We start from the raw sequence: 24,975 nt of genomic DNA on the forward strand, positions 1-24,975 counted from the left end.
GCAGACAAATACGTTTATATCTATTCTTTGTTGTTAGATAATAGGGAAATGGAGCAAGCGAAAACACTGAAAGAGTGGATGCTCCCAAGCGAATGGAGGGTGCAGTGTGCTAGATTTAGGGTTGAGGAAATTCTCAACAACTGGATGAAAGCTTGGGCTGTATTCACTGCTATTAAAGCTGAGCGACCTCCAGATTTACAGGCACCATTGGCATGCTACTCGAGCAGGATTGTGGGATGGAGTGAGCAGTATTCTGGGGAGGCATGGAAAGGGTATGATGTCAATTTCAGGAAGGCATTGGAATTTAATAGAACATTGGCATGGGACACGGTGGACTCCATGTCTTGGCATAAACAGTTCTCGGATACTGCACCCCCCCCCAGTTCTCCGGTTCAGTCAAGGTGTTCTCTGCTAGACCTCAACAGCCCTTTCGGCCCCCCCAAACGAGTGAGGTGCCTGGGAAGTTTAGGACCAGTGGGCCAGACAAAAAAGGAGTATGTTGGGATTTTAATAAGCGCACCTGCACAAGGGCCGCGTGTAAGTTAACACATGCATGTTCCTCCTGTGGGCACCCCTCTCATCCAGAAACTGCCTGTAGGTCCAAGCAGGGAAACACAGGTCAGAGGGGTAGGGGAAAGCCACTATAAGACAAACAGGTTAGGCCCCCCCACTCCAGTGGATGTGGTGGCAATGATCCCATGGTTGAACAGATACCCGGACCACACATCGGCCACCCTACTCCAAGAAGGTTTTTCTAAAGGCTTTAGGATCCCGGCAACGGGATACACAGGCAGCGCGCACTGTAGAAACCAATTGTCAGTCAAGCACAATCCGGCTGTGGTGGCCGCCAAAATTGACAAGGAGCTATCGTTAGGCAGGATAGCTGGCCCTTTTACTGAAGTGCCAGTACCCAATTTTGTGTGTTCCCCATTAGGAGTTGTCCCCAAAAAAGAGAAAGGGCAATTTAGATTGATCCACAACCTGTCAGCACCTAGGGGGACGTCACTGAATGATGCCATTGACGAGGGTATCTGTAGTGTTAAATACGCCTCTTTTGATCAGGCTGTTAACTTATTACAGGCCACGGGACCCGGGGCGCAGATGGCGAAATCAGACATAGAATCAGCCTTTCGCCTCCTCCCGGTCCACCCAGCGGATCAGCATCTTTTAGGCTTCACTTTTGGGGATATGTTCTACATGGACAAATGCATGCCCATGGGTTGTTCTATATCTTGCGCTTACTTCGAGATGTTTAGCTCTTTTCTGGAATGGGCCATGAGACAAGTGACGGGCCATCAGCGGGTCATGCATTATTTAGATGATTTCCTCTTCCTGGGTGAGGCGGGATCTCAGGAGTGTGCACTGGCATTGCAGGAATTTTGCGTGCTCATGCGGGCTTTTGGAGTCCCGCTTGCGCCCGGGAAGACGGTTGGCCCGACCACCTGCTTAGAATTCCTAGGCATTGAGATTGACTCAATGAAAGGATGTTTTAGATTACCTAGGGACAAGGTGGACAAATTCAAAACAGCGCTACAGTTATGCCTCCGGAAGGAGAAGGTCACTCGGCAGCAACTACAGGAGGTGGTAGGGCAATTGAATTTCGCACTGAGGATCATCCCCATGGCTCGCCCTTTCTCTCGCTCCATTGCTCAAGCAATGAAGGGGCTGAGGGAGAAGCACCACCGCACTCGGCTATCGTCTGAAATTCGCCAGGATATGCTTATATGGATGGCATTCCTGGAGGATTTTAACGGCAGGGTGGTCTGGCCTGGCCCGCTCACAGCATCAGCAGAGTTGGGCCTGTGGACTGATGCTGCCGGTAGTGTGGGCTTTGGCGCCATCCTAGGGAACAGGTGGGTCGCGCAACAGTGGCCGGAGGTATGGAGGACATGGGGTCTGACCACCAATATTGGCTTCCTGGAACTCTTCCCAATATGGGTGGCATTGGTGGTCTGGCCCGAACACCTATGTAATCAATCAGTGGTGTTTTGGTCAGACAACATGACGGTGGTGGAATGTATCAACCAGCAGGGAGCACGATGTCCTTTCATACTCCGTCTGATCAAAGAAATTGTTTTGCAGTGCCTTAAATTGAATGTCGTTTTTAAGGCCAAACATGTCCCTGGTGTTCTGAACAATGCAGCTGACTCCCTCTCTCGCCTAAAAATGCAGGTTTTCAGGGAGCATCTTCCTACAGCAGACCCCTCACCAGCGCACTTCCCAGCAGTACTTTGGCAGATTGGTGCCCCAGATTACAGGACCTCGTGGTCGCTAGCCTAGCCCCCAGGACCAGGACGGCTTATGAAGGGGCGTTTTTGTCTTACTGTACTTTCTTGGGGCAGCAATGCGAGGTGCTATGGGCGCGGGAGGATGGCTTTGCGGCCTACCTAGAATGGATGCATAAGATGGGGCGCTCGGTGGCAGCGGCAAACAGACATAGGGCAGCGGTGTCATTCTACGCTCAAGCTAGGGGCTTGCGTGATCCCACTAATACCTTTATGGTACGTAAGGCTTTGAGGGGTTGGCGCCGTATTCAAGGCCACCATAAGGATAAGAGAAAGCCCATAGGATTAGCACGGCTGACAGCGTTACAGGGCGCGCTGGACGCGGTTTGTAGCTCGGAGTGGGAGGTACTTCTTTTTAAGGCTGCATTCTCCTTGGCATTTTATGGGGCGCTGAGAATTAGCGAACTTGTGGCAGGTTCCAAGTCAGACCTATTGGGCGGCTTGCAAAGGGCTAGTGTGACGATAAGGGAGGACACCATGTGGGTGACGATTCAGAAATCAAAGACCGACCAGGAGTCTAGGGGCCACACCATAGTCCTCCAACGGGCCCCCGCTAACCCTTGCTGCCCAGTGAGGCACGTAGAATTATTCCACAGGCAGCTGGTGGGCACAGCGGGCAGGGCACTGCTCTGTCATGCTGACGGTAACCCCTTGACCAGGTACCAATTCAGGAGGGTGTTGGAGATGGTGGTCAGGAAAGCAGGTCTTGACCCTAAAGAGTTTGGCTCTCATTCCTTTAGGATTGGGGCAGCAACGGAGGCAGTGGCGGGGGGCCTCCCAGTGGAGAGAGTGAAGGCAATTGGGAGATGGTCTTCTGCATGTTACAAACGTTATGTACGAATTGACATGCTATGATTACAGGGCACTCACGCTTGGTTTGTCTCCGCTCTCTTACAGTTTCTCAGACCTGTTACGCAGGGGAGGAATTTGTCGTCGGGCACCGACAACATACATCAGCACGGAGCTGCAGCCAGGACACAATGAAGAAAAGTGTTTGGATTGTGGGTCACTCTTATGTAAGACGAGCAGAATGTGTTTTTATGTCAGGTGACAGGGGGAAAAAGGCGGCGCAATTGGGGTTGGACATCACGTTCTTCGGGAGAGGGGGGCTGTGTCTCAACCAGTTTAGGGGCTTCTTTCAGGGGCTTTTAGCGCGCCGGCAATCTCCCCCGTCAGTGGTGATACTTCACCTTGGGGAGAATGATTTGGCCACACTGGGAAGGCGCATTCTGATCGAGGAGATTATCTCAACGGCGGGTTGGATGGCCAGGACCTGCCCGGGTTGCACACTAGTATGGTCGCAACTCATACCTCGATTACAGTGGCGGGGGAGGGACTCGGTCAGGGCGTTGAATCACTCGGTAAAGAGGATCAACTCACGATTGGATAGGTTGTTTCGAGCCCCCCTGTTACAGTCAATACCTCACGGGTGTATTTGGGGCGACAGGTATTACTTGAGGGACGGAGTTCACTTAAATGAGGAAGGGAATGTCCTGTGGTCTGACAATATCTGGGCCTGGCTAGAGGGATTTGCGAGTAGGAGGGTTTCTTAGGAAGGGGGTAGAGGGGGGAGGCCAGATCGTCGGTTAACAATGCTGGCCTGTGGCGGTAAGGTCATTATCGGTGAGCACATATTTGAGGTCTGAGGGGGCGGGCATCATCCTATGGAGGTTCCCGCCCAGGGGGAGGGGCCTGCGGGCCACTCCTAGAACTCCAGGGGCAAGGTAATTCATGCTGCAAAGGAGCGCGGGTAGGAGTAGTTCACGCTTTCCTTAGGCTGGTAGCCACCCCGCGCGCGTATACTCATGACGTCACCAGCTGGCGCAGAGTAAGGGCCCTCCTTCAGTGGGTAAATGGAGTTCAGGGCGTAGACCGGGCAATTCCCGGGGTAACACTGCGCATGCGCACATCTCGGGGGGAGGCGCAGCTTGTAGGACCTGACACCGGTAGTGACCCTGCCATATGGCCAGAAATGTACAAAAATCAAGATAAGGATGTTTTTAGACTCGGTTAGGAAACAACATGTATTAGAGTTTTGTTAAGGTCAGGCTCTCAAACTTGTTGATAATAATTGTGTATTTAATGTCCTGCTGATTTTTGTATAAATTGTTGATTATGCAATTAAAACCTTTTTTAATTTCATACTTTAATAAATACGGCCGGGCGACTAGCGCCCGCCTTCCAAAAAGTAAAAATGTCTCGTGTCCACGTTCCTGGGTGTTGGGTGCCGGTTTGGGGGGGAGGCGGCAGCTAGTCGCTGACCATGTGAAAAGGGGGGGCCCTCGGCCCCCCCGCACGCATGGCGGCGCGGCGACCGTCGCCCCCCCTTTCACCATGATTGTCTCTCGACGGTGGGGGCGGGCCCTCGGGGGCGCGACCCACCGCCGATTGGCCGGCGGCCTCCCTGACCCGGATGCAAAGTAGAAGGTCCGGGTCAGGGGGGGCGGGCTGCAGGAGGGGCGGGTCGGGGGGGCGTGCCCCCCCCCGCCTGGCCCCTCGGGAATAAGAGGTGGGGAGCGCCCAGGAGACCCCCTTGTCCCTGGACGCTCCCTCACTGAACAGTGTGCCCCGCGCTCGGGGCTTCTTTGTTCCCCACCCACCATCCCTTCGAACAAAAGTCTTGTGGCACTCATATGTCTGGTTGAATGGTAAGTTTTGAAAGGACTGTCCACATGTCTCACATGATGGTAGAAATGGAATTGTTGGTATATCTTGTTGATGCTGTTGTTTAGGAATTTTTCTCCCTTTTTAGCAAACTGTGTGTAAAGTGAATTTTCTTTGATGCCAAGTGTCTTTAGGCCTTTTTTCCTTTGTAGCTGTACGTTGATAATGTCATTTATTAGCCAGTGTAGCTGTCCTTTAGAGTTTTTTCCCATAGGTCGTCGTATTTATTAGGTATGGGGCATGCGGTAAGGTCATTATCGGTGAGCACATATTTGAGGTCTGAGGGGGCGGGCATCATCCTATGGAGGTTCCCGCCCAGGGGGAGGGGCCTGCGGGCCACTCCTAGAACTCCAGGGGCAAGGTAATTCATGCTGCAAAGGAGCGCGGGTAGGAGTAGTTCACGCTTTCCTTAGGCTGGTAGCCACCCCGCGCGCGTATACTCATGACGTCACCAGCTGGCGCAGAGTAAGGGCCCTCCTTCAGTGGGTAAATGGAGTTCAGGGCGTAGACCGGGCAATTCCCGGGGTAACACTGCGCATGCGCACATCTCGGGGGGAGGCGCAGCTTGTAGGACCTGACACCGGTAGTGACCCTGCCATATGGCCAGAAATGTACAAAAATCAAGATAAGGATGTTTTTAGACTCGGTTAGGAAACAACATGTATTAGAGTTTTGTTAAGGTCAGGCTCTCAAACTTGTTGATAATAATTGTGTATTTAATGTCCTGCTGATTTTTGTATAAATTGTTGATTATGCAATTAAAACCTTTTTTAATTTCATACTTTAATAAATACGGCCGGGCGACTAGAGCCCGCCTTCCAAAAAGTAAAAATGTCTCGTGTCCACGTTCCTGGGTGTTGGGTGCCGGTTTGGGGGGGAGGCGGCAGCTAGTCGCTGACCATGTTGCATACTCTCCACCCAGGCTGAATTACATCCTGGGCGGAGAACATGCCCAGCCTGCTTGTAACTGTCTGAGCGCCGAACTACGGCGCACAGACTAATCACAACGCTGCAGTAAGATTCTGGGAGGCTGTGTACTTCCTGCTGAGTGCAGAGAGGAGGACGGGGAATGAAGAGCCCGCCGGCGGTTGGTGCTTTCAAGGTAAGTGCTTTTTTTTTTTTTAACTATTTCCCTCCAGCTCCCTCCACCATAGGATAGGTGATGATGGGGGATCTTTTAAAGGGTTTTTCGTTGGTAATTTGTTTCTTTCACCATTGCAGTGATTTTAAGGAGTAGAACGAGTTCGAGGTTACCCACATATCTTACTGTTGGAGCTGGTTTTAGAGGTTGGGCTGACAGGGGTGGACTGCCAATGTAATGGGGCTGGTGGGCTGGCCCCAGCCAGGTGGGTCTCTTAGTATCGTTGTGGTTTGGGAGTCACATTTCTGAATCATTGCTTAATGGTTATCTATCAAACTCTAATTTGATAGGTTGAAACCTTCTTTTGTTCAAGTAGATATCATGTTTTTGGTTTAGTTTTAACTTTATGGCACATTGTTTATCGCAGTTGATCATAGCTTTGGTTGCTTTGTTCCCCCTTAATTGAAATCGTGCTGCGCAGCCTGGCTTACGAACGTTGTAAATCATATTTTCCAGAGAGCGTGGTTAATGTCTTTGCTTTTTTTCTCATTTATATTTCAGATATTGTCAAAGGAGAAAAAGTGAATCCTGTTTTTGATGAGCCCCCAAACCCCACAAATGTGGAAGAGGCTTTGCAGCAGATTAAAGCTAATGACCCGCGGCTGGTAGATGTTAATTTAAATAATATCAAGGTAATTATTATTACGATGTTATCCTAAGGACACTCAGAAGCTATCATGTTTTTGCTACCTTCATTTATATATTGGGAGAGCCAAAGGTTTAATATTAATAACTTTTGTTTATAGTGCTGTGCTCCTATGTTCGCTACTTATGACCTTCTGTAGGGATTTTTTGGTATTCTTTTTCTAAATTTACTTCTAAATACATATATTCTCACGCCTTTAGTGAAAATGATTTTCACTTCGGTGAAGGAGCAGATTAATATTATTGTTTCTGTGCTATCACTAATCATCTGTATCACATACTGCTTAACCTCAATGAATATGGAGAATATTAATCCATTCTCTCTTCCTTGAAATATGTTGGGAGGAGTTTTTTCCAGAGAATAGCACACTAGTGACGTTTCGGTAACCCTTTTTGCTGTTTTAATTCTTTTGCATTCCAGTGTATTTGTACCCTTCCTTGCAATTTTTTGTTGTTTTTGCTCTGGTTGTAGTCCTTGAGGCTTGCCTACCAAATAGTTTTTTATCATCGCACCCATAAGATTTTTGTTTTGTGCAAAGTCAGTGCTTATCTCTTTACAAGACACTGATGTAAAGCAGGGCCGGCTCTAGGCTCATGGTGGCCCTGTGCAGGGAGCGTAGGTGGGGGCCCCGGAAGAGGGGGTCCGGACGGGGCGGAGCTCAGGAAGGTGTTTTAATAATACGTCCAGAAAAGTCGTTAGATGATTATCACCCCTCGCCCTCTTGCGCTCGTCCTCTCTGCCTCACCCTGTGCCCACTCAACGCTGCCCCCCTCCATCTCGACTATATATGTCTCGCCCCTCTCTCCCTTGCTTCTCTCCAGTTTGTTCCCGTTACTCCTGTGCATTTAGCCCCGTTCTCTACCTGGCCTCTCTTTCTTCCACGTTCATGTTTTAATTACTCTCCTCATTGCACCCCACCCCGTCTGTTACCTTTCTCTCTTCCCCTTTCGTCCTGTTTCCCCACTTGTTTTCTTTCCACCCTTCTCATGTGTCTCCCCAGTTTCCCCTTATCCATCACTAGCCTTTCTCTCCCACGCGTCGCCTGTCCATGTCCTTCTAAATGTCTGCACCCACAGTTTCCTAGGGTTTCTTCCTCTCGCCTCACCACCAGCCTCTCCAGTTCTACCGTTACCCCATATATACACAGTGCTTTAAATGGGCCGGTACTGCCCGGTATGGAGTACAGGCACTTTTTTATTTTGAAAGGGGCACTACCGGTACCGTTTTGAAAGAAAAGCAATACATTGCATTGGAGAGTACTGGCACTTCTCACAAAACAAGCAGATACTCTTGTACCTGCACTTCTATTTTTCCTTTTCAAGCACTGCATATATTTCCCTTTGTTTTATCAAGTCTTCTGCGTATTAATCTTCTTCCCTCCCATGACTTTCGCTCCAGTTTCATTCTGCCCCAGATCCAGTCCCCCCCACCCCTTTCCACGTGTCTCTTGCTCCTCCGCATGTCCCGTCTACCCAGTGTTCTCTTCTCACCCACTCCATCCTGTCTGTTTCTCTCTCCTGGTCATCCCATGCGTACATCTCTGATTTCCTCCCGTTCTTTAACGTCACCCCGTCTTGTCTCTTCATCCACCTGTTCATCTTCCTAGTTCTTCTTCTCTGTTCATGCTCACCCTTCTCTCGCTCCCTCTCACTGTCCCTTTTTCCTATCTTACCCCATATCTCTCTGTCTTCTCACCTACTCGGCCCCGTTTTAGCTTCCCGCTGTTGAGACTCCTCGAGCCACTGTATGTAACCCTCATCTCTACTGTATTTGTACACGTGTTTCAGATACACAAGTTTAGTTAAAAAAATCCCAGTTAATTTAAAAACAGCCTGTGCGGCAACTGGCAGAACGCTTAGAAGTTAGAATGAAAATGGTGGTTAACTAAAAAACAGCAAGAGGCACAAAAATACAGATGAAATATACTCCTGGGAAGAGGAGCCTGATTGGAATTGCCCAGAACGGATATACCCGCCCCTCCCTCTGCTGGCTGCCAAGTTCAAGTTTCATTGTCTGTTCGACTCGAGGCCTGCACCGTCCCACATTGCACAACAGTGCCTGCCTGTAATATTCACAGATCGATTCAAATTTGAAATTAATTGTACGGTCAGTCTGTATACCTGCAGTGCAAGTCCGCTGCCTGAGACCTGCTCAGTCTCTCACCGTCGTTCACTTCCAAATAGGGTCGGGGAACCGACGAACCGGAGTCGGACAGCCAGAGGTGTTCAATCTCTGTGAGGGTGGCCTGCGCGTTATAATGTTCTTTCTTTATTCTCGATGACGAGTGACGACGCACGCACGCACTCTCTCGTCTCGTGACCAGACCACCACTCGTGACTGGGCGTGACGCCGCGTTAGCTGCGCAGCAGGTAGTGAGTTGCGCACTGCGCACAGGCAGCGCGCGCCGCGGGGGCTGTCCCAGGGCCGTCACGTCATTGGTGCTAAGATTGACGGCCCTGGGACCCAAACTGCTGGCTGCACTCTGGGATTGGGAAAGTGAAACTAGTAACTACTAGCAGGTATTGGTAAAACAACAAAACAACGGCGCTGGCCGGCCGCTGCCATTGCTAGCCGCCGGAGCCGGAGGGGAGGCTGCCAAATCCTGCCAGGGGGCCGCCAGTGCCACGAACGGATCCTCGTCGTGGCGGCCCCTGGGGTTTGGCGGCCCTGTGAAGGTGCACAGTTTGCACATGCCTAGGGCCGGCCCTGTGTAAAGGGAAACTTGAAGATTTTAATTATTACAAAATTGATCCAGAACATGCGTTTCTTGGAGATCAACCTAAATCTTTTCTCAGTAGTTTTTCTTTGTGATTTTAGTAGTCACTGGTGCAAGTATAGTACTTGTGCATGTTGGACTTGGCCCTATTTGCAGGGTCATCCCTGAACTTGTTGGCTTCCTCCTGTATTGTTTCTGACCTGTTTTTCTGTTGGTTTTAGCACTCTGGGCACTTTGCCACTGCTGATCAGTGTCAAAGTGCAAGTGCTCCCTTTGTAAAGTGTAGTGGTAATTGGTTGTCCATGATTGGTATGTTTGCCTTACTGGTAAAGTCCCTACTACAGTGCACTATGTGTGCCAGGGCTGGTAATGTAAATGCTACTAGTGGGCCTGCAGCACTAATTGTGCCACCCACACAAGTAGCCGTAAAGAGAAAATTCAGGCCTGCCATTGCAGAGCCTGCGCACCGTTTGTTAAACTGCCTTGTTGTCCTGGCAAGTGCACCCACTTGCCAGGCCTTACCCCCTTCCCTTTTTATGCACATTAGACACCTCTATGGTTGGCCCAAGGTACCCCCATGGGCAGGGTGCAGTGTATGTGAAAGGTAGGACATGTACTAAGATGTGTACAATGTTGTGACAGGGAAAAACTGCCAAATTTGTTTTTCACTGTTGCAAGGCCATCTTGCCCTATAGGACAGAATGGGGGTGGCTGTGTAATATGCTTCCAGCTTATCTTCCCAAAGGCCTAAGAAGAAGAGGTGAAGTTTAGTGTTAGATTTGGGGGTCTCTAGTAGGCAGAGGTAGGTACCTATGACCAAATAACCCCTGCTCACCCCCTTGGTAGCTTGGTACGAGCAGACATGCTTATCTCGGAGGCCGTGTGTAAAGCATTTGTGAACACATACCGTAACCCAGTAACAACACTACAGATGGACACCACACAAGTTGTAGTATAAAAATAAGTATTTTTATATAGGCTTAACACAAGACCACAAACGTCAAAAATCCACAATACTGTACTTTAAAAATGGTCGAATTCGCTTAGTTCTCTTAATATGTAAAATGAGACACTTTGAGTTCAGTGTACCTTTGGATGCATAACGCTATACAACTTAAGTGTTGCAGGCAAGGTGATGCGTTGGTTCCTTACACACGCAAGAACGGTGTTGCGTCGGGTCCCTACTGATGCGTAGGGGATGCATTGGTTCTTCTCGGCGTGGGGAGGTGATGTGTCGGTTTCTTACTGCACTTCCGTGGCGATGCGACTATCAGCGCTGTGATGCAATGAAGATCCGGTGCAACAAACAAAATGGACTCTTCTCCTTGATGCGACATAATGCGTGCACGCCTGACGTCCTTGTGGCGACTCAACGATTCTTTGGAGCCACGACAGGTCCTGCTACACGCTTCACGGTAATGCAGCGGCGTCTGACCTGATGTCGATACACTTCTCCGGCGATGCGAGGCGCTTCTGCGATGCAACAGCTGCAGCGGCGACACCCTTCTTCAATGATGCGGTGGCTGCGGCGACGAAACACTTCCCGATGATGCGACAGCGTCTGATGTGACTGAATTTGAATTTTGAATTGAAAAGTATTTCTTGAGCGCACGTTCACCAGGCGGTTTCATGGCGCTGTTGAGGAGGGGTCCTGAGTTAGGTGGTAGAGCGGTTAGATTTTAAAAGCCTGTGAGAACAGAATGGTTTCAGGGTGCTGCGGAAATCCAGGTAGGATAGATTTGATCTCAATGATAGAGGTAGAGTGTTCCAGAATTGTGGGGCTAGGACGGAGAACTTAGAGCCTCCCATTCTAGTCTTCTTGAACCTGGGCACCACCAAGAGGGACAAGGAGGAGGAGCGCAGTTTTCTGCTGGGGATGTAGGGTTCGATTTTGGACTTAATAAAAGACTGGGCTATTCCTGCAAGGGCCTGGAACGTGATGCATCCCATCTTAAAAAGGGTCCTTTCTCTGATAGGGAGCCAGTGGAGGGATTTTAGAAGGGGTGTGATGTGGTGTGATTTGGGTAGGCCGTAGACCAGGCGGGCAGCTTGGTTCTGTACCAGTTGGAGGCGCCGGATGGCGTACGCGCCGTTGTACAGAACATTGCCATAGTCTAAGCGGGACAAGACCATAGCCATCAGGATCAATTTGAGGGCTGGAACAGAAAAGAATCGTGAGATCTTTCGAATAGTGCGTAAGATAAAAAAACAAGAGGACACTACCGTGCTGATCTGAGAGTGTAAGGTGAGATGTTGGTTAAGGGTGATCCCGAGTGTCTTGATGGAGGGAGAAGGAGAGGGGGGACCAAAAGAAGGGGGCCAAAAGATAGAAGACCAAGGGTTGAGTTTACCGCCGGTGAGGAGAAGCTCGGTCTTGAGATGGTTAATGCTCATCCAATCCCTGATAAAGACCATCACCGACTGGAAGTTGTGGGTAGACTCAGGAGAGTCAGAGAGGTTAAAAATGAGCTGGAGGTCATCGCCGTAATTAAACACCGTGACCGCCATCCTCTGCAGGGCAAAGATAAGTGGGAAGATATACAAGTTGAAGAGAAAGGGGGAGAGAGAAGATCCCTGGGGGACACCACATTGTACTTTACGGGGCTCGGAGGAAAAATTCGCCAGATGGGCTGCCTGTGAGCGGTCGCTCAGAAATGAACTGAGCCAGGCCAGGGCAGAACCTCCGATGCCAGCCGCCTCGACACGGGATAAAAGAGTGGTATGATCCACCGTGTCGAAGGTGGCCATCAGATCAAGAAGAACCAGTGCCTGTGGGAGATTTGCATCTAGCCCTTCTCTGAGTGTGTCCTGGACAGAGACCACCACTTTTTCGGTGGAGTGGAGAGGGCGAAATCCTGCTTGGTTCAGTGCGAGGTAGCCGCTGTCCTCGATGAAAGAGCTGAGGACTTTAGTGGCGTGGCGCTCGAGGACTTTGGCCAAGTAAGGGAGTAGGGAGATGGGCCAATAGTTTGCTAGCGCTGGTGAGTCTGCACCTGTTTTTTTTAAATTGGGACGATGGTGGCTGATTTGTGACAAGGAGGGACAGTTCCTGACCCGAGGGTCTCATTAAGGAAGGTGAGGGGAGGGGCAGGTTAGGAAGATGTCACGCAAGATGTAAGCCGGGCAGATGTCAGGGGGGGATCCAGACTTGATGCAAGGAAGCAGAGAGAGAAAAGTTTCTTTAGACAGAGTAGTTATGTAGTCAAGGTGATAGGTATTGGGTGGAGGGTCGGGGTTTGAGAAGGCTGGGGATGGAGAAGGAATGTTGGCCTTAATGTCGGCAATTTTGTTGATGAACTAGTTATTCAATGAGTCGCACAGGGACTGGGAGGGTACCGGTTTAGAGGTGGTCCTGTCTGAAGAGGCCAATTAAAAGGCTGTCGTGAAGATTTCTCTGGGTTGGTTCTCTGCCCGGAGGATCTTATTCGAGAAGTAGTTGGTTTTAGCGTTTAGGATGGCTTTCTTGTACTCTGCCTGTTTAGAGGAGTACAATGATTTAGAGGCAGTACAGTAGGTGCGTCTCCAGGCACGCTCTGCTCGGCGGACAGCCAGTTTTATCTCCTTAAGCTCCGGACTGAACCATTTATTGACGTCATGGGCACGTCTTACCCTAATGCGTCTTAGGGGGGCTACCTGATCGCAGGCATTAGTTAACCATTTGTTTAGAGTTTCTACTTGAAGCGGTATGGTCGGTTCTTCTGTGACTGGACTAGACGCTAATAAAGAGGAGCACAGTGAGGGAATATCGACTTTGCCCCAATTACGAGCCCAGGTGTTCTTGGGCAGGTGGGGTTTGGTGGTCGAGCTTAAATCTAAGGAAAAGGAAATCAAGTGGTGGTCGGACCAAAGACGGTAGGTGCATAGATAGGGATGTTGAGGGACCAGACTTGGTCCAGTATGTGACCCTGAACGTGGGTTGGGGTATGAATATGAGATGTAAAATTCAAACTATGAAGTGATTCCGTGAAGTCTCTCGAAGGAGCGTCTTCAGCCGGATCAGATGGCTAAAAGTTGAAGTCGCCGAGCACCAGGACCGCCGAGTTGTTCACGGCTAGAGTAGCTAGCATATCTTGGAAAGCTGGAAGAAAGTGCGGCATATTTTTGGGAGGGCGGTAAATCAGGACACAGGTGATAGGTGTCTGAAAGGAATTAGAACGTACAACTAGGAAGTCCACTTCTGGGATTGATGGGTAGGATAGAGGTTGAAAGTAAGTCGGAGCCGATAATCAGAGCCACTCCCCCCCCCCCCCTGCTTTGCCGGGAGGTCGATCTGCCCGAAGAGCATAGTATGAGGTAGGCAGTGCCGCAAGTAAGTTGGGCAGGGAATCCTGGCAAAACCAGGTTTCCGTGAGGAATAGTAGGTTGGGTTTCTGAGTGTCCAAAAGAATGAACAGGTCCAGATGGTTTTTTACAGCCGACCGGGTATTTAGTAGGAAAGCAGAAATGGACGGTGTGTCGCTTACTTGGGGAGTGGAAGAGCTGAAGCTGGTGGAAGGTTGGACTAGTGAAGGCAAATTGGGTGGTATAGAGGGTAGAGGGTGAGCGCTTAAGATCCCAGCATCCGTGATGTGCCCCAGCGCTTCTTGATTTAGGTCCCAAGAGCCTTGGTGTGCACACAGAGTTTCAGGGGGATAGGAGACAGGAGGAGCATAGTGCTGTGCCCCTGTCCGCGGACGGGCGCAGACGGGCTTGCCTTAGGCGCGCCCCCTGCACGTCCGAGAGATGCACATTGTAATAGGGTGAGAGAGGGGGCGTGGCCTCACGGCAGTGGGCGTGGCCTATGGGCTTGAGGGGTGATGGCGGCGATAATTTCCCCGACTCGCGGCAGCGCTTACATCCGCTGCGCGGGATTCTCCAGCAAGATTTTGGGGTAAGATGCCCAGAAATGAGAGAGCTACAAGTAAAAACAATGAATGCCAAATACAAGTGTTTTTAAAATTACGAGCGTTTCTCCCGGCTTCCGCCTCAGGAGACAAATATCCTCTAGTGCGCGCTAGCAGTCAGCGCGGCTTATATTGGTTCGGCGGAAAAGGGGGCGTGGCCTCGCAGCAGTGGGCGTGGACTATGGGCTTGAGGGGTGATGGCGGCGATAATTTCCCTGACCCGCGGCAGCGCTTACATCCGCGGCGCGGGATTCTCTAGCAAGATTTGGGTTAAGATGCCCAGAAATGAGAGCTACAAGTAAAAACAATGAATGCCAAATACAAGTGTTTTTAAAATTACGAGCGTTTCTCCCGGCTTCCGCCTCAGGAGACAAATATCCTCTAGTGCGCGCTAGCAGTCAGCGCGGCTTATATTGGTTTGGTGAAAAAGGGGGCGTGGCAGTGGGCGTGGCCTATGGGCTTGAGGGGTGATGGCGGCGATAATTTCCCCGACCCGCGGCAGCGCTTACATCCGCTGCGCGGGATTCTCCAGCAAGATTTGGGGTAAGATGCCCAGAAATGAGAGAGCTACAAGTAAAAACAATGAATGCCAAATACAAGTGTTTTTAAAATTACGAGCGTTTCTCCCGGCTTCCGCCTCAGGAGACAAATATTCTCTAGTGACGGCGCCACTATTCTCCTGCGAGGCGCTTCTGCGATGCGAAGCGACAACGGCGACACCCTTCTTCAGTGATGCGACAACAGCGGCTGCGGCGGTGACACACTTCTTCTTCGTGAGTCGCGCTTCCAGCTCCTTGCGACACGCAGTTCCTCAAAGTCCAACACCTCTGCAGGCACTTCCAAAGAACTCTTGGGGCTCTGGTGGGGAAGTCTGTTGTCCCTGGGACTTCAGCAGAAGGCAATCTCTATCTCAAGCCCTTGGAGGTCCTTCACAAGTTGAATGAAAGTAGCACAAAGTCCTTTCCCCTTTCATTGGCAATTAGGCAATCACTGCAGGCCAATCCCCCAGACAACACTCAGTTTAGGGATAGTCTCTTCCTCAGTTCCTCTGGTTCCTCTCCCCAGCAACGGTTTCTTCTTGTTTTCAAAAAGTGATCTAAAGTTCTGGGGTTTGGGTCCCCTCTTTTATACTCCTTTTCCCTTTGTTCTCTGACCTCAGTTCCTCTGGTTCCTCTCCCCAGCAACGGTTTCTTCTTGTTTTCAAAAAGTGATCTAAAGTTCTGGGGTTTGGGTCCCCTCTTTTATACTCCTTTTCCCTTTGTTCTCTGAAGGCAGAGAGGCCTTTGCCTAGTCCAAACCAGTTCTGGTTAGTCCTGGAGCACTTTGTTGACAAGACTCCTTTTCTTTTCACAATGTAGGCCAGGAAAATCAGCATTGTGGAGGGAAGGCACAGCCCTATTCAGGTCCCAGGTGCAACTCCGCCCTCCCATCTGCATACAGATCTCTCTATTCAGCCCTGTGCTGACTCACTCTGTCACTCAAACTCCAGACAAGGAATACACAACCTAGCAGAGGCAGGCTTGGATAGTTAGACAAGAAAATACCTACTTTCTAAAAGTGGTATTTTCAAACTCAGAATGATAAAACCAACTTCACTAAAATATGTATTTTATCATTCCAAGTCCAGGCATACTAAACTCGAATTTCTACCTAGTTCCCTGAGTCAGTTAGGATTATACGCTGTAATAATCAAACTGCCCATTCTGGCCTTTGGGGAACAGGTAGCCTTGCAATAGTGAATAACTAAAAGGGCTGTAATTCACTATTAGGACATGCCACACACATCAGGGCTTGTCCTAGCTTTTACCTACAGTGTACCCTGCCCTTGGGACTACCATAGGGGTGAATAATATGCAGAAACGGGAGGGTTTAGGGACTGGCAAATGGGTGCACTTCAACATGGCAGTACCAGACTGCACGCAGGCTCTGCAATGGCAGACCTGAGCCACTTTTACAGGCTGCTTTTGTGGGTGGCACAACCAGTGCTGCAAGCATACCATCAGCATTTGGTTTACAAGCCCTGGGCACACTCAGTGCACTGTACTAGGGTCTGACAAGTAAACCAAACCAGCCAATCATGGAGTCCCTAATCCATACATCAATTTACCATAGGGAGCACTTGCACTGTGGCACTGGAAAGCAGTAGCACAGTGCCCAAAGCATCTATAACCAGCAAAAACACACAAGGCAACAGCAAAAAATGGAAGGGAGACCCACGCCAACAATGCCAGGTCTAACATTTAGTATGTCTGAACTCACAATTTAATAACACATCTTATTGTGAAGGTGGTTTTTGAATTGTGTGTTTAGAAACCACGCTTTTAGAAGTGACTGATTTCTTTCTTCTAACAATTCTGTGTGTCTCTCCCTGCTTGTGGAGTGACTGTCTGGATTTGAATGTGATAGAATCTGGGAAATGTCTTAACACAAGGGAGGAGGTGAGACAGCAACAGGCTGACCTGCATCTGGAGTGTAGGGGGGATAAGTAGCCCCTGGAGATGAAGAGGACTGGGCTGCTGCCATAAAAATATGGCTCCATCTCCTGCTGAGTGATTGAGGATCCAGACCGCCACTATCAAAGGAAGGTGTCCCTTGCAGGGAGTTACCCTGAATTGGTTTGGACAGAGGTCAGTGCCCCCTTGAACACAAAGACTTCAAAGACATTTAGGGGTATAACTATGAGAGCTGAAACACCTGAACATTGGACTGATCAAGAATGAAAAGGATTGAGACTACTTTACGTTCAAGAGTAACCTCTGCCAAAGGAAGAACAGCTGAAGAGAAGGACTGACCCTTGCTGTGTGTTCTGGGGCTGGCCTGCAGTTTGCTAATTTAACTAAGGAGAGGCTAAGGGACTTTGCTGTGTGCTGTATCCCCCTGCTTGAAAGGACTTTGCTCTGCGCTGTGTCCCGAAGTAACATGTCTCCAAGGGCCGTTGAGAGCTGGCTCGCTGTTGTGGAAAGTCAGGAACATATAAGTTTCCAAGGGAGTCTCAGCGACGCTGGGTGCGTGTGTCCTGTTGCAGCCTGAGACCTTTGTGAGGATTGTCCTGTGATAGTGTGCATCTGGAGCTCAAGTGAGTCCCAGCAAAAAAGTGTGTGTGTGTGTGTGTGTGTGTGTGTGTGTGTGTGTGTGTGTGTGTGTGTGTGTGTGTGTGTGTGTGTGTGTGTGTGTGTGTGTGTGTGTGTGTGTGTGTGTGTGTGTGTGTGTGTGTGTGTGTGTGTGTGTGTGTGTGTGTGTGTGTGTGTGTGTGTGTGTGTGTGTGTGTGTGTGTGTGTGTGTGTGTGTGTGTGTATACACACACACACACACACCAGAACATGTTTGCACACCAACGCTATGAGGACCGGAAAGCCGGTCCTCATAACGTTTACAGTGCTTACATACTGAGGGGATCTCTCTCAGCTGTCTGAGTGAAATTTTGGTGAGGGCTTCATAATTCCTATTTTTCAGACAGTGTGTGTGATGAATACCCTCCTATACACACAAAAATATTCTCTCTCTACACACACAGACAGTGCAGTTGCTAAGGACAGAAAGCAACCAATCAGATCAGGGGTGTGTCTTCCTGGTCCTCATAATATCAATAGAAGTCTTAAAGTGTGTGTGATGTTGCAGGTTCCCATACTGTCAGTAGAAGTCTAGGAGAGTTTGAATATATCCTTCTAACCTTCAGAAAGTGTATTTTAATTTATCACTTTTGCAACAAAAAAAAACATTTTTATAGCTGGAAACCCAGCTCTAAACATTATACATCCTAACCGCCAGAGTTTAAAAAGGGGGATTTTTTTGTGTGACATAGGCTCGGAAGAAGAAGGGGTTTTGAAGACTCCAATGATGTGTGTTTTTTATGAAAAGTACTAACATAGGGCCAACCATAAAAAAAGATATGTATTATAAATAGTCATTTCAACTTCTCAAAATTGGGACTGGGAATGTCCCTCCTACAGTGAGATAGCTGAAGGTGTACACGCTTCAGAATTTCAATTCAAGTGCTATTTTCTCACTGGAAAGCACCTGCCAAACGTTTTGGTGTGTCAAAAACAAAAAATTTGAAAATTAAAAGTACAGGCTCGATTCTGCACACAACAATGTGATGTGGAAACGTCTCAGTGGTTTCACTGTTTTGCTATTCAGTTCCAAGGATGAATTCTGTCCGGCCAGTGCTCACATTCTTTCATCTCCTTACTATAGCGGTGCTCACCTCTGCGCAGCTGTAGAAAGAGAGGAAAGTACTAGAGCTTGACGTGATCTGAAAGTGCTTAGAATTGAGGATAGATCTGGGATGTTCTGTCAGAGACTGGGATGATCTGTCAGAGGTAGAAGAGAGCTGTCAGAATTATAACAGTTTATAGATGAGGAGCACAGAAGACAGTAGGAAGGATGTCTATGACAATGATTAGTGTAAGAAGTGGCTGAGAAGTGGCACCTGAGACTCTGGCTCACACACCACATAGACATTCAGTCCATGGACATACAGTAGACCTCCATGTTGTAATAGGCTGACATTTGAGGTGTAGCCATTATTCCAAACCATAAGCAATATAACCCCCAGCAAACCCCCCCCCCCCCCCAGTGGATCTGGTGATAACTTGTACGGGGGTAGTCCAGTCTTGTATGCTACCTGTACGTTTGGGACATAAACTGCAAATATATATATCTTTTGTCCTGGTCAGCAGAGTCCAGGAAACTTACAATATGAGTCTCACAATGGTGCAATGACAACATCAATAAAATAGGCTGACTGCAATCCTCAGTAAGGTGTTTTTTATCATGTCACAGCAGAAACTAAGCAACTCAGCTTATATATAACCCATAGCTATTTGGCAAACCAGATACCATAAGCAATCTTGCAGGCAGGAAAGCATCATCATATCATTCAATGCAAACTTGCCCTAGGGTATCAGATATCACTTTGCACTCATTACACATCCATCACCCATTTGTAATAGTTATGTGTATCATCATCAACTGGACTAAGTACTGATGACAGTGAGCCAGGTAGCAGTAAACGGCGCAATAAACAGTGAGGGGAGTGTTTCAAGTTGAAATTTTTCTTTCCAAATTCATCTCTATCACCAAAGTGCTCGACCTGCAAACTTTTACTTTCAATTACAAATCAGGCTAATTCCAAGTCTCAGTAAACATTTTAATCAAGAATCAAATAACTCAGACAGAAGCAGAGTCCGGATATGCAATGATTTTGAGGAGGCCTAGACGCAGGGAGAAAATTGTCCTTATGCATTTTCCCCACATATTAGTGCTGTAACTAAGCGAAAACAAGCATTGGCATAGCCAATAGGTCTCGTCTTTGGGACCTTATAAGTGTTTAGCCATGCAACAGTTGATGTTGTTGCACCAAGGATATTGTGCTGGATAACTAAACACTTATAAGGTCCCAAAGGCGAGATCTAATGGCTATGCCAAGGGAAGCTAAACCCCCACTGTACACTCATTACACATGTGGCTATTCATTCTATGCCAAAACTGAACATAAACTTCTGTAGCCCAAGGAGAATCTGGAGAGAGATTTAGAGAGAGAGAGATTTAGAGAGAGAGAGATTTAGAGAGTGAGACATTTAGAGAGTGAGATATTTAGAGAGAGAGCAAGATATTTAGAGAGATTTAGAGAGAGAGAGATTTAGAGAGCAATTTAGAGAGAGAGAGCAAGAGATTTAGAGAGATTTAGAGAGAGAGATTTAGAGAGAGAGATTGAGAGATTTAGAGAGAGAGAGAGAGATTGGGAGAGGACTTGCGGGTTTCAAAGTGCTAGTTGAAAAATAATGTAAGATTCTGGATGAGTTTGAAAGCGAGAAAATGCCGACAGGGGGAGGAAAGATTGAGAAGAGGGGGGAGCTGAGGGGGGGGGAGAGAGAGAGAGCGATTTAGAGAGCGAGAGCTTTAGAGAGAGATATATATATATAGAGAGAGAGAGATAGATAGAGAGAGAGATTTAGAGAGAGATTTAGGGATAGAGATTTATAGTGAACAAGAGATTTAGAGAGAGAGAGAGAGATTTAGAGAGAGAGAGAGAGGGAGAGAGAGAGAGAGATAGAGATTTAGAGCAAGAGAGATTTAGGGAGAGATTTAGAGAGAGAGATAGATTTAGAGAGAGAGTTTTACAGAGGTTCAGAGAGAGAGAGAGAGATTTAGAGATTGATTTAGAGAGAGAGAGAGAGAGAGAGAGACAGAGATTTAGAGAGAGAGAGAAAAATAGATTTAAAGAGAGAGTGATTTAGAGAGATTTAGAGAGAGAGATTTAGAGAGAGAGAGAAAGAGAGAGAGAGAGATTATCCAGTCTGGTGCCTGAAGAGTATGAAGGTGATGAATCTCACATCAGAAATGGCAGAGGAAGGCTTGTTCTTATGATGCATGTACCACTCCCCATCGTACCCTTTTAATCTGTGAATAGTGGACTTGTAACAAAAGTTATGTTTGACATGTGCTAGGTGAGCTATTTCTTTTTTTTTTGCCCTTGCATGCATCCTTAATATATGATTAAAAAAAACCTGAATATTTAAATAGGAAAATCCCAAATGCTACACTTGCTATTCAGATTTCTGAGCTAATGTCTGGGGTGGTGTCTGTAGGACAAATAAGTGAAAAAACAGAAAAATACTCCCATTCAACCCACATTCAGAAGTTTCTAAAAAAGGCAATAAGTAAGTAAACACAGCACATGCGTTGACTGGTCCAAATGCACCACATGTTCTGCTCCTCAATGGAGAAGAGCGACAGAAGGGACACTTGAGGAGACTGTTGCTTGAATATGTTTATCCATTTATGAGCAGTGTCTATGCAGGTGTTTTGGCAAGGCATTCTAGTCACTCACCATACCATCCTCAAAATGTAAACGAAAAGTTCTGCACTTAAATCGTACAAGAAAAGCAGGCCATTAAGTCTTCCAGCGCTGCAGCTTTCACCATTGTTCGAGTATAGAACATGGATTTGTTGTGCTTGAAGACTGCTGTATTCGAGGGAAACTATTTTATTTAGACATTAATTAATTACCATGGGTTCCCTTTGCATGTTTAGGCTGCTTCATTAACAATTCCAAAACATATGTGAAGGTCGCAGTGGCAGAGGTAAAAATTAAATGGAGCCATCTCTCCCAACATGGCGAGTGGACAGAAAATGATTGAGGAGGACGGAAGCATGAAGGTTAGGAGATGCTAAATTAAAACAGCATGTAAAGAGCACAGACTTCGGTTCAACCACATAGAAACTGAACGGGTCACTCTTTATTCTTATAAACTAGCAGGAGCAGTGGCGCGCAGCCCATGTGCGCGCGCTATGAGAGTGCCCACGAGCCATGCGCTTAATGAGCCATGATGATGGAGTGAGTGGCGCGCGCGCAAGAGCGAGCACCAGACCATATGTTTTGAATTATCGCACCTGTGTCTGGGCACGATAATTCAAAACATATGGCGCATGTGTGGGTAACGGCAAGCAATAGGCCACACACGCACGAGCCTCTGGTGAGCTTTTCAAAGCCCCTTACTAAAAGTCTCGCCAGTGCAGGGCATGTGCGCTGCTGCAGGCTCAACATAAAAATTAAAGTAAGAAGAAGAAAATTGGCCCGTGCAAAGTGATGACTCCTGCCAGATCTGAGCCAGTGACGTGAAGATAGAGATAGGGACTTTGCAATCATGTGCCAAAGGAATTTTACGAGCACTCGACTGCCAGATAAGAGACCCTGCTGAAGTGACTGCAACTCTACTGGAACATTTTGCCTTCATGAGAAAAGGAGAGAGTGGTAAAATTGCTAAATAAATTTTTTTCTGGAGACAGGTAAAATTCACATATCTAGACAGCGCTCTCCTTCACGCTTCAGTAGTGAAATGGCAAGCAGACAGGTGGGATTAAAGGCAATGCGTCTGTGAGGCTTGGAGGAGGACGATCATCCAGTGCATGAGAACCAAAGCCCTACTGTGAGTTGGATCAACTGGTGGGGTCAATATGTGAGAAGAAGCCAAAAGCCCAGTTTGCGCACTGAACCATCGATCTCAATTGGACAAGTCTAGGCTGAGCCCGTGATGGCACATGGACCTCGTCTCATCGACTCGCTCCATCGAGGTCCAATGGCTGCATGCAGAGCCGATGTATTCTGATGTTCTCGTGAATATGGGATGTTCCAAGAATACTAGTCTACCTAATTGAACAATGGCGCGGAAACCAAAAACAGGCTGAAGATCATACACTATGGAGGCAGTAGTCATAGGAGGACCAGACTAATGCGTGTACAAGGATTCCACACAGACCAATCCCAAACAACAGCTGGAAATTAAACAAACATACACATGAACATTTCCATAATATTGAACTTTTCAAAAGTGACAGTTTTCCGGCTGTCCACCAGCCTAATGACTGTGAAAACTGCAAGGAAGATAAAGCAGACGAAGTGATAGTACCAACCAAAAAGGTGCTAGCGCATCACCACTCAATGGTTTCTGTCCAGTAGAAACAGATGGCCCATGGTGTGTTTGCTACACAAGGGCTTTCAAAATATGAGGAGGACGTGTGGTACCACCAGGTGAAATGAGAGAGACTGCTGGAACAAGCAGCAACTGCATCCATCCAGTACAGAAAGCGCCACATCAGTAGCCACCCTGTTGGCCGTGCTTTCCTGACAATAGTGTTTCGTAGTGACTATTTTTTGCCCACCTTCACAGGTTTCTAAGTCAACTACACGCATACAAAAAGGGTTCTTGGTGGCTGGTAGTTCAAAGACTCTAACGGATTCTGAAGTCAGGGCACTAAAGCGTGCTCTTTAAGTCAAAGCAGAGGCTACAGATAACAATGATTTAAAAAAAAGGGAAATAAGTTAAGCCCTCACTGCTGATAGCTGGAATCAGCAGATCGCCCTGGAATCCCAGCATGGCCATCTAAGCCTTTCATCCTTCAGATGTTAATCACCATTGACAATGGCCTCAGTAGAAAATACACCATTAATGCATCCTGAGGCCACAACAACCATCTTGGACATCACTTACATTTTCTTAGCAAAGGTCAAATGAGCCCTAACAAAAAAATCCACACTTTACCCCAATGAGGGGGGCGCTAGAGAGCGCGCAAGCAGCATGGCCACACTGATGTGAGGCTCCTGCTTCCTGGAACTGATATCCTCCACTTATCCTGAACAATTGGGCGCTAATTGGGCTAAATTGTTGAGAGATCGGTGGCGCTACCCTGCGGCTACAAGTGGAGTGAAGTGCGGAAGGATCGGCGGCGGACAACCAGAGCAGCGGGCTCCTGAAATCTGAGCCGCGCCGCCCGCCTGACCTGCATGGAGCTGTGACTCGGCTGCAGTGGCTGGGAAAGGTCGGGGATTACCACGAGGCAACCAGGCCGCACGTCCGGCAACAACACAGTGAGTTAGTGTTATCGCTAACGACCGAGTCACGGCGCAGAGGCGGACTGCCCGTGTAACATGACGCCACGGAGGCATTTATGGAGATAGTACTGCTGGGGGTGGCGGCGCAGGTTTCCATGAGGCCACTGCCCGAGAGACTTCGCTGAGAGCCATAATGGTGTTGCGATGTGATTGATGGATGCGGACATACTGACGGAGGCGGCGAGGACTGTGTAGCTGAATTTGTGGGGAGCCCACATTGCGCAGCGGTGGAGGATTGGCGCGTGTCCCCCCCCCCACTGTGAAGATCTAGTGAACACCGGTGCAGGATAATAAATATACTGAGGAGGCCGGACATACCACGGCGGCTGCGGGGAAAGCGCCTTTGGCAGGAGAGCCGTTCTGAGGTGTGGAGACAGGCTTCGCGAAGATACTGAGCAGTGTTCTTCCCCTACACGCCTCGGTTACGGTATGGAACAGTCTGTGTGATGCCCGTGGCGAGAGGGGAGATGGGCAGTGGCAGTGCGTGGATAGCCGGCTGAGACGAGAGTGCAAGAGGAGTGAGACCCTTACTGGCCGGTGCGCAGCACCTGAAGCGACCTGCGACAGGCGCGATAAACCCCCTTGGAGCGGCAGAGCATTGGGCGGTGGTTTGACGGGGACTGTGACTGCCGGGCCGCCACTTGTACTCCCCCCACCATATTGTGGGTGCTGGATGTCGCACGCTGCTGCGGTTTTACGGACTTAGCAACCTGCTGCCGTTGTGCCCTACAGGGCTTTGGAAGGAGCTCAAGTAGCTCCGTGAATCGCCATACATTGGTGGAGAAGGCAGCTGGCGATTATGAGGTGATGCTTCAGCGGGACACAGTCTTGGGCAAGTAGCTGACCCAGTGAGGTCAGAGCAGCTGAGAAGCACTGGACAGAGCAAGCTGACGCGACAAGAGTACGGGGCAGGATCAGCTGCTGACGACGAAAGGGCCACGTGGTGACTCGGGCTGGCCCTCACACTTCACCCTAGACTGGTGGTTGCCTTGATTACTCCTGATACATACGCAGAAGGCGTCGCACTCCTGCTGAAATATGGGGAAGCCCGACACTCGTCAACCAAAACTAAATTTCGAAGCTGCAAAAAGGGAAGCAAATCTACTGCTGACGACCAGGAGCAGGACTTGGCTGAGCGCGCTGGAGGGGGAGCCAATTCACAGGCCTTGGACATGGCCAATATACTACAAGAGATGCGGCAAGGATTTGCAACAGTGGTGGACAAGGTGGACCGGATGTCCTCTAG

General features: G+C 48.7%; 1 protein-coding gene across 1 annotated transcript in view; it reads left to right on the forward strand.

Moving 5' to 3' along the window:
* LOC144826472 (tropomodulin-3-like) overlaps window positions 1-24,975 on the forward strand; it is a 537,152-nt gene that overhangs the window by 372,924 nt on the left and 139,253 nt on the right. Inside the window, exon 6 of the mRNA XM_078684832.1 lies at window positions 6,592-6,722. Coding sequence (XP_078540958.1) covers window positions 6,592-6,722 — 131 coding nt within the window. The remainder of the gene's footprint in view (window positions 1-6,591; window positions 6,723-24,975) is intronic.

Source organism: Lissotriton helveticus, chromosome 3_2, assembly GCF_964261635.1.
Source record: "Lissotriton helveticus chromosome 3_2, aLisHel1.1, whole genome shotgun sequence".
NCBI classification, from domain to species: Eukaryota; Metazoa; Chordata; class Amphibia; order Caudata; family Salamandridae; genus Lissotriton; species Lissotriton helveticus.